The sequence below is a fragment of the Ammodytes marinus genome (genome assembly GCF_949987685.1).
Source record: "Ammodytes marinus genome assembly, chromosome: 16".
Taxonomy (NCBI): Eukaryota; Metazoa; Chordata; class Actinopteri; order Uranoscopiformes; family Ammodytidae; genus Ammodytes; species Ammodytes marinus.
The window spans coordinates 2159702-2169701 of NC_137220.1; the positions used below are offsets into that span (position 1 = coordinate 2159702).

The 10000-nt window shown below is 40.6% G+C and overlaps 2 protein-coding genes across 3 annotated transcripts in view; both read left to right on the forward strand.

The window, feature by feature from the left end:
• cdipt (CDP-diacylglycerol--inositol 3-phosphatidyltransferase (phosphatidylinositol synthase)) overlaps nt 1-3107 on the forward strand; it is a 13512-nt gene extending 10405 nt beyond the window's left edge. The window contains exon 6 of the mRNA XM_080044252.1: nt 1-3107. This exon is cut by the window's left edge and continues 1193 nt beyond it. The gene's annotated coding sequence lies outside the window, so the exon portion shown is untranslated.
• A 1317-nt stretch (nt 3108-4424) lies between these two features.
• Nucleotides 4425-10000, forward strand: part of LOC307263173 (myc-associated zinc finger protein-like) — a 12105-nt gene continuing 6529 nt past the window's right edge. Inside the window, exons 1-6 of one of the 2 annotated variants that reach the window (XM_080044248.1) lie at nt 4425-4754; nt 5049-5186; nt 5797-5935; nt 6813-7037; nt 8291-8427; nt 8666-8916. In XM_080044248.1, the coding sequence (XP_079900374.1) occupies nt 5154-5186; nt 5797-5935; nt 6813-7037; nt 8291-8427; nt 8666-8916 (785 nt within the window). In that variant the 5' untranslated portion in view covers nt 4425-4754; nt 5049-5153. The remainder of the gene's footprint in view (nt 4755-5048; nt 5187-5796; nt 5936-6812; nt 7038-8290; nt 8428-8665; nt 8917-10000) is intronic. The other variant, XM_080044249.1, reaches the window with a different exon arrangement.

Here is a 10000-nt window from a genome sequence, read left to right on the forward strand (position 1 = left end):
GAAGTGTGACGGCTTTAGATAAATACATATGGATGAATAAAAATACCACGCACTTGTTCGCTAGACCCACGTCACTTTGAGATGAAGATTTATTGGAATTTTTATTTTTTAAGATTTTTTTTTTATTTTTTATTTTTTTGGCACTTCAAGATTCAAGATGGTTTATTTTGTCATTGTACATGTTTCAGAACAACGATAATCTGTTTACAGTTATACCCCGCCAAGAGACATAGAGTGACAGTAACCAAACATGGGAGACAGGAGGGGTACACTGACTTTTATTGACCGTGCAGAGAGACAGAGATGAAATGGGGCACAGAGTATTTCTTGATATTTTATTCTCATACATAAAAACATTCTTCTACTATCCTCTTGTCTTCAACGGTGTTTTCAAAGCCAAGGAAAACCATGATAATAAAGTCGGATATTCTCCAAGAAAAATATCCAAATTAAAAAAATAAAATTTATTTGTAAAAAAAACTTGGGATATACACTGAGATTTTAAGTCGTAAATTTACAATATTTTGTATTTGAGGAAAATGGAGTACGTCTGCAATGAATGACCTAAGTACATGATATACATGTGCAGAAACAAACTGAGAAATTCAACTCTTGATTCGTGCTCATAGAAGTCCTCACTGTTTTAAGGTATAAAGAAAAGGAATCAAAACAGACAATCTATTTATTTAGCAGGAAGCTGTCAGTCACATCAAAAGACATTTCACCAAAATGATTTACACACACACACACACACACACACACACACACACACACACACACACACACACACACACACACTATTTAGGAATGTAAAGAAGGGCCGTTTGGTAAGCGTGGAACTCAAATGAAACACTGTTGGAAATCAGAGATAAAATCACCGATAATTAATCAGTGAATATCCAAAAAAAAAAAATTGGTATACTTGTTGTCGTATACTTGTATACTTGTTTTGGAAGTGAAGGCAAGTTTATTTCTGTAGCACAATTCAGACACAAGGCCATTCATTCAAAGTGCTTTACAGGGGGCATGAAATACATCAAGATTAAAATACATCAAGATTAGAATAGACATGAGAAAAGCGAATGGAAAATATGAATAGAAATAAAACATTTAAATAAAATAATGTTGATGAACATAGGATACACTGAGCTCTATCTAACATATCCATATCCATATTATTATTATTATTATTTTTTATACATAGATACAAACAACAAATACATCCCGTCCACTCTACCCAACACACATTGAACATGTTGTTCACTCACTTAGAAAAACTCCCCAACTCTTCTTAAAGGGGCACTGTGTAATGTGACATCATCAAGAAAGTTCCAGAAAGTTCTAGAATGCAACGCTCCCTGGGTAACCCCAACCCCTTTTGAATAATAACAGAAGCTACAGTGGCCTTCAAGGACAAGAACAATTCTAAATTCTAAACAATGCACCTGATGACATTCCAAAAACGTGAATGCCTCCATAAGACTTGCCTGCTCAATGTACAAAATGTAATATTAATATTTGTAATTCTCCGCTCAGGAGGATAATTCAGATTATTGGCAGAGGGGATTTTACACCAATGAGGACATATTTATGAATGAGGATATTGATTTTAGCTAATAAATTACTTAGAATGTTACACAGTGTCCCTTTAAAGATTTATTATTGTATATTTTTGAGCGTAAGTTTGACTGATACACACATATAACTGACATGTACAACAACACAGAACACTTTTATTCCACATGTCTTTGTTTTTTTTTATTATTTTTGATTCATAAGGATTAAAACACCTCAGACAGACTACAAAATATCACAACTTAAGAACATAAGGCAAAGCAAGTTTATTTCTATAGCACAATTCAGAGACAAGGCCATTCAGAGTGCTTTACAGGGGCAATAAATAAAAATACATCAAGATAAGACCTAAATATTTAAAATCTTAATATTCCGTTTGTCGCTGCCGTACTCATGTTTTGCCGTTGATTTAAATGGTTATTAGTTGAATTATAGGTTGCGTTCCGAATCGCATACTTTCTACTATATAGTATGGTAGAAAAAAAGATTTAGGATGTCCCGATTCTTGTGGCCAGATTTAGGATGGTTAGAAGTACCCGGATGTCCTACTTCATGCGGCCAAGATTGTTAGTGTTGAAAACTGCATCCTATTTGGGCGATTCTGACCCACAATCCAGTGCGCACGTGAAGTGACGTCACATCGACGAAGCCTCCGTATGAAAACAAAAGGGGATGCGACGGATATAAAAGCAAGAGGCAAGATCAAGGGCGCATTGTTATGATGAAATAAGAGAGTAAAAGTACGTCCCAATAGTATGCCTACTGCATCCTAACTAGATTATTTTTATCGTCGGATGTAGTATGTAGAATAGAAAAAAGAAAGAGTGTGCGATTCGGAACGCAACCATTAGATCAATAATCACATATTGGAAATGTATTGTGTTTGTTTTTTTGTGGTTGAAATTTAACGTGATTTTGTTTTGAGTCTATTTAGGAACGAATAGAAAAGTTATGCAGGTCATAAATTATTATTCCTCAAGTGAGCACCAAGTATTATCGTTTATGGATTGTGTGTGTTGTACTTTTTTTTAAAGGCACTGACATACTGTACGTTTTGTGTTGCTTTTGAAAAAACTCTGTTAAGCCAAGTGTGTGTGTGTCTGTGTGTGTGAGCGTGAGGGAGTGAGTGAGTGTGTGTGTGTGTGTGAGCATGAGGGAGTGAGGGAGTGAGTGTGTAAGTGTGTGTGCGAGAGTGTCAGAGTGTGTTAGTTTTTCTGTCCGTCTCTGTGTGTGCGTGCGTGAGTGAGTGTGTGTGTGTGTGTGTGCGTGCGTGCGTGCGAGTGTGTGTGTGTGTGTGTGCGTGCGAGTGTGTGTGTGTGTGTGTGTGTTGAAAATAACAGTTTTTTGATGGAGCTTATTTCCCTGAATGTATTAGTATATGAAACACCACAGCTAAGCCAAGTCTGATATTATATGTAATAGACATAAATTGTAGGAATTATAAAATTGTAGGAATTATAATGTTTGTTTGTTCGGAGTGCTGGTGCTTTTGAATCTATTGTGAAAGCAGCGACAAAATAAAGATTTTAAGTGAAAAAAATTATAATTTCTGTTTTTACTTTATTTTTTGTTCTCTAATATGTCTCGACACACACACACACACACGCACACACGCACACACACACACACACACACAGGGGCCACATACCCCTTCTTAGAACAGCCTTCTTAGGGGTGATAGTTTTATTTTATTTTTATTTTTTTTGTTAATAAAATACTTGGTACATTCCGAATTAATGAGCGACTCGTATTAAACGGCAAACTTTACTTTCAGTGTTTAATACTGTGTTGATTATTGTTGTGAATTGTACATTCAATTTGTTTGTTTTTTAGTAATAAATTAAAAATAAAAACGTCTTGCTGCTTGCCGAATTAACCAACTACGCTTATTAAAAGGTGAACAATAATTAACTTGTTTGTTACTGCAATTTCTATCGTGAATTTAAAGGAAATCTACGTTAAATGTGTGTGTTTTTTAGAGGAGTCTGGTTTGCCATTCTATCTGACCATACCCCTACGTGAACACAGGTGAAAAGTTGTATTTCTTTAAGCAATAAAGTACTACGTGCCTGCCGAATTAATAAGCGGCTCTTATTTAACGGCAAACAATTATTTAGGTCTCCATTTCTTTGACTATTATTGTGAATTTAAAGGAAATTTACATTAAATTCGTATTTTTTTAATGGAGTCTGGTGCCGTGCGGGCAACACAGAACGGACGTCATGACAACTGATCCAGCGGTTGAACTTGCTCACTCACGCGCGTCGAGGATAAACCGTTAATTTAACCGTTAAAACTAGACACCATTTCTAGCCGACAGTTTATCGTTGCGTACTGTGTGTGTGTGTGTGTGTGTGTGTGTGTGTGTGTGTGTGTGTGTGTGTGTCGAAACAAGACCCGTTTTGAAGCGGATGGGGAATTAATGGACGAACTGCTTGTGTAAGTAGGTGTTATACCGAAATCCGTGATCCATCAGAATGTGTCTGTTATTTATTTTTAGGCTATTATATACCCAACTGATATCAACCGCTATATAAAGCTATCCAACCAGTTTCTATGTTGGTTCAAAGAATCAATAGTTTCAGAAAAACGCCCCGTCCCACTACGGTACTAGCCTACTGGGTTGATTGATACCATCTTATAATACGTCCATGGTTTATACTTACACAGAGTGTGGATTATTATGGTTATTATAACAACATCGCCCCCTACCGTCACATATTCCGATGGGTCACACTCAGCCTTTTTATACAGTATATATGGTGACAGCTTTCGGCGTAACATCTCCATTAATTGTCGGCCTATACGCTGAAAGAGACGACACACGGGGGTCCGGTTGGAGAGGGTAGCGCTCACCAAATACGTTCCCTTTAAAGGCAGACAGGGGACAGGCGAGAGAGGAGGGTGAAGAAGAGGTTTAGCAAAGAAAAAAAAGAAAGGGAAGAAAGACGGCGAGGGAGGGAGGGCGAGTATAATTTTTTTTTTTTTTTTGAAAAAAGAAAAAAAGATGTCACCCAACCGATTGAAACAGCGAGGCGGAGCCGTGGACCCAAGCCGACAAGGAACGCTCTAACCCGGGCAAGAGAAACACGCAACACCGAGGCTTTTGGTGGTTGGTGATTGGAACTCCGTTGCTTATTCTACTGCTGCTGATTATGATGACACATCCTACATCCTTTGTATATAAATAACTATTTACTTGCATGTCATTCATTCACCAGATTGTATTACTATAGTTAGACAATTATATTCAAAATGCAACCGTTATTAAAGCAAGGCATGATACTGTACAATGGACGTGTCATAAGCATGCTACGAACCATTTTGTCGCATTTACCATAAAAAATCACCATGTCAGTGCGTGTTTGCTACACAACAGACCTCCATATTAACGCTTATCTCACCGCAGAATAACCACCATTACGTGTTAAGTTGTTTAAAGCTAAATGTCATTGTGTTTTTCCGTATTTTAGGTAGAGAAAACGCGAGGCCCACAGACAGATAGTGTTTTGCTAGCACACCGCTGGAGTATTGTTGCCCCCCTCCCACCCTCGCTAGCCGGGTGAATCAGTTCAAGGATGGACACTTCTTGGAGTAATTTCCTTTTTCAGGTGAGTGTGAAACTCCAAAACCGACGCACGAGCTGTTTGAATTGTTCTTTGATGTTTTGTGAATGGCGGTTGAATATGTGGGAAGGGTCACGGAGGGGTCATGGTTACATAGCTGGATTTTTAGGGGTTTGATTTACATTGTTTTTTTTACAAGTTCAAGTTGTATTTGTTTATTAAAAGGCACAACAAGAAATCCAGGATCAGTTATTTGCAATGACATTCTTAAAGGAATACTTCACCCATATGGAAGCGGCATTATATCATTATAAAAGCGCTATTATAATATAATGAATGAGGTTTTTCTTCCCTCAGTCTTCCCTTGGCCCAGCTGTCCTGTTAATCCTTCCTAACCCTACATTTTACTATGTCTGATGTCAAATGTAGGGTTAGACAGTGAGACCATAAAACACTCTTTCTGCCTTTTCTCAGGCTAGGATGAACCGATTTCTAAAATGTTTGCACATTTATACTACATAGGATCTCAGAGTTCAATACACCTTCATATTCCCACCGGTGAAGTAGGGCTTTAAGGTTTTTTAACATGTTTTAATTTCTGTGCAGAAGATTTTTGAAGGAATAATAAACATATTTTCTGTTTTCTCTGTTACAGACGCCGTCGTCCCAGGGTCAGTCTGAGCAGTCTGACCTACTTCCTGATCTGACGGCCAATCAGAATGCTTCGTCTGATCACATGGGATCGCCTCCGTCCACCGTGGACACAGCTGCTCTGAATGAAGAGCCAATGCCAGGTGAGATTCATACTCTGTGGTCGCGTTCCGAATCGCATACTCGCATACTCTTTCTTTTCTCCATTCTACATACTACATCTGACCATAAAAAGAATCTAGTTAGGATGATACTCTAGCCCTGCGTTCCAATCCCCATGCTTTCTACTATTTAGTATGGTAGAAAAAAAAGATTTAGGATGTCCCAAATCTTGTGGCCGGATTTAGTATGGTTAGAAATACCCAAAAGTCTACTACATCCGGACGAGATTTTTAGTGTTGAAAACTGCATCCTATTTGGGCGATTCTGACCCACGATCTAGTGCGCACGTGAAGTGACGTCACATCGACGAAGCCTCCATATGAAAACAAACGGGGATGAGACGGATAAAAAAACAAGAGGCAAGATCAAGGCGCAATGTTAGGATGAAATAAGAGAGTAAAAGTATGTCCCAATAGTATGCCTACTGCATCCTAACTAGATTATTTTTATGATAAGATGTAGTATGTAGAATAGAATTTTTTTTGTGTGGGGGGCGCCTTTAGCTCAGTTGGTAGGGCGTCCCACCTCCCGGGCCGGGCCCAGCAGCAGACCCGGGTTCGATTCCCGCCCGCGGTCGTTCTCTGCATGTCACTCCCCTCTCTGCCCCTTTTCAACTCTGTCTCTCTGCACTATCAATAAAGCATAAAAATGCCCAAAAAATATCTTTAAAAAAAATAATAATAATAATAAAATTGTGTATATGTGTGAAATAAATAACTAACCCTAACCCTAAACTTAACTTTTCCCCTCCAGTAAAGTGCTTTTATTTTCTATGCACTTTGTGACCCTGTCTGTGAAAAGCCCTATATATATAAATACATTTGACTAATTTTACTTATTTTTAATTTCCCCTCCCAGTGAAGCCTGTGTCCAAGCCGTCCCGTCCGGCTCACGTCTGCTCGACCTGCAACAAGGAATTTAAGAACAGCTACAACCTGCGGCGGCACCAGTCTGTGCACACGGGCATCAAGATGAAAGACAGAGCGGCCCGAGAGAGGGAAGAGGGAGGGGGGGTCAGGAAGCAGCCTGTCCCCCTCTCTCTGCTACATCTGACTCTACCTACACAGCCCACACTCACTACTGGTGAAGAAATATATTTAATTATATATATTTTCAAGCTTTATTTGATAGTATGGAGAGAAACAGAGGTGAAATGGGGGAACAGAGAGAGAGGGGGGGGGATGACTATCTTCTTAATTTATTTATTTATTAAAGGTGCTACAAGGAACTTTTGAATATTTCTGAAACAGTCTAATTTTCCCTCTGATGATCATAAATTTCTTAATGCCTTTGTCATGGGTATTCGCTCACCGAGGAACAACAGCTGGCGTCGTAAAAAAACACTATAGTTTTTGTCCAAAGGGGGGCGCTAGAATTAACACACACTGAAAGTTCCTTGGAGCACCTTTTAAGGAACAGCCTACACTCACTACTGGTGAAGAAATATATTTAATTATATATATTTTCAAGCTTTATTTGATAGTATGGAGAGAAACAGAGGTGAAATGGGGGAACAGAGAGAGAGGGGGGGGGATGACTATCTTCTTAATTTATTTATTTATTAAAGGTGCTACAAGGAACTTTTGAATATTTCTGAAACAGTCTAATTTTCCCTCTGATGATCATAAATTTCTTAATGCCTTTGTCATGGGTATTCGCTCACCGAGGAACAACAGCTGGCGTCGTAAAAAAACACTATAGTTTTTGTCCAAAGGGGGGCGCTAGAATTAACACACACTGAAAGTTCCTTGGAGCACCTTTTAAGGAACAGCCTACACTCACTACTGGTGAAGAAATATATCTTTTTCATTTATTTATTTTATTCATACAGACAGCAGATACACTTAACACATAGGCAAGGCAAGGCAAGTTTATTTCTGTAGCACAATTCAGACACAAGGCCATTCAGAGTGCTTTACAGGGGCATGAAATACATCAAGATTAAAATACATCAAGTATAGAATAGACATTAGAAAAGCAAATGAAAAATAGGAAACAGGACTTTAACCTATTTCGGTGGGACTCTAACCCACTGGATGTTACAAACAAATTTTGATGACAAGATAGCTTCAGTTTGTGTTAATTCTAGCGCCCCCCTTTGGACTAAAGCGGTAGTGTTTTCACCACGCCAGCTGTTGTTCCTGGGTGAGCGTATACCCATGACAAAGGCATTAAGAAAAACTATATAAAAATAGCATTCTTTGCACTGATGGTCTCGTTTGCTGTTACATGTAATTTATGATCATCAGAGGAAAAATTAGACTGTTTCAGAAATATTTAAAAGTTCCTCGTAGCACCTTTAATGAAATGTACTTACTTCCTTATTCTTCCCACAGTTTCCATGGACACACTGCCTTTGTCCAATCAGGAGAGTCAGCCCGTGACTGTGTCTATCGCTCCGGCAACAGTAACCATGGCTGCAGCACCTCAGCCCATACAGGCAGCTGTTGTAGTGGTGGGCTCCATAGAACAGGTGTGTGTGTGTGTGTGTGTGTGTGTGTGTGTGTGTGTGTGTGTGTGTGTGTGTGTGTGTGTGTGTGTGTGTGTGTGTGTGTGTGTGTGTGGGTGTGTTACAGGTATTGAATGTTTGAATTTTTTTTATTAAAAATGAATTTTTAAAAATACTTTATTTATGATTTTTTTTTCCTTTAGCGAGATTATTATAATTTTTTTAATATAGCGAGTTTCACTGTTCCCCCCCCCCCCCTCAGAATCCTATACCTGTCCCGAGCACCAACCAGGTGAGGAAGAACCATGCGTGTGAGGTGTGTGGCAAAGCCTTCAGAGACGTGTACCATCTCAACCGCCACCGGCTGTCCCACTCCGATGAGAAGCCGTACGTCTGCCCCGTCTGCCAGCAGCGCTTCAAGAGGAAAGACCGCATGAGCTACCACGTCCGCTCACACCAGGGCGCCGTGGAGAAACCCTACATCTGCCCCCACTGCGCCAAGGCCTTCTCTAGGTATGTGTAGTGTGTGTCTGTGTGTGTGTGTGTGTGTGTGTGTGTGTGTAAACCCTACATCTGCCCCCACTGCGCCAAGGCCTTCTCTAGGTATGTGTAGTGTGTATCTGTGTGTGTGTGGGCGGGGGGCAGGGGTGTGTGTGTGTGTGTGTGTATTTGTGTAAACCCTACATCTGCCCCCACTGCGCCAAGGCCTTCTCTAGGTATGTGTAGTGTGTGTGTGTCTGTGTGTAAACCCTACATCTGCCCCCACTGCGCCAAGGCCTTCTCTAGGTATGTGTAGTGTGTGTGTGTCTGTGTGTAAACCCTACATCTGCCCCCACTGCGCCAAGGCCTTCTCTAGGTATGTGTAGTGTGTGTGTGTCTGTGTGTGTGTGTGTGTGTGTAAACCCTACATCTGCCCCCACTGCGCCAAGGCCTTCTCTAGGTATGTGTAGTGTGTGTGTGTGTGTAAACCCTACATCTGCCCCCACTGCGCCAAGGCCTTCTCTAGGTATGTGTAGTGTGTGTGTGTGTGTAAACCCTACATCTGCCCCCACTGCGCCAAGGCCTTCTCTAGGTATGTGTAGTGTGTGTGTGTGTGTGTGTGTGTGTGTCTGTGTGTGTGTGTGTGTGTGTGTGTGTGCGGGCGGGGGGGAGGGGTGTGTGTGTGTGTGTGTGTGTATTTGTGTAAACCCTACATCTGCCCCCACTGCGCCAAGGCCTTCTCTAGGTATGCGCACTCATATCTGTCATTTTTATATTGATTGTAAGCCTTTTGTTTTGCACCAAAACCACTCTTTTGTGAGAAAAAAAATTGCTACTTTTACATGTACATTTTCGGGGCGACTTTGGCTCAGGTGGTAGAGCGGGTCGGCCAATGATCGAAGGGTTGGCGGTTTGATCCCCGCCCTGTCACCTTGTGTCATGGTCGTTGTGTCCTTGGGCAAGACACTTCACCCACCTTGCCTCGTGTGAATGTGTATGACTGCTGGATGTTTGTGGTGGTGGTCGGAGGGGCCGTAGGCGACGGGGGATCGAACCAACGACCCTGTAACCCAGTGGACGACCACCCTACACACTTAGACACAGCTGCTCCATGTTT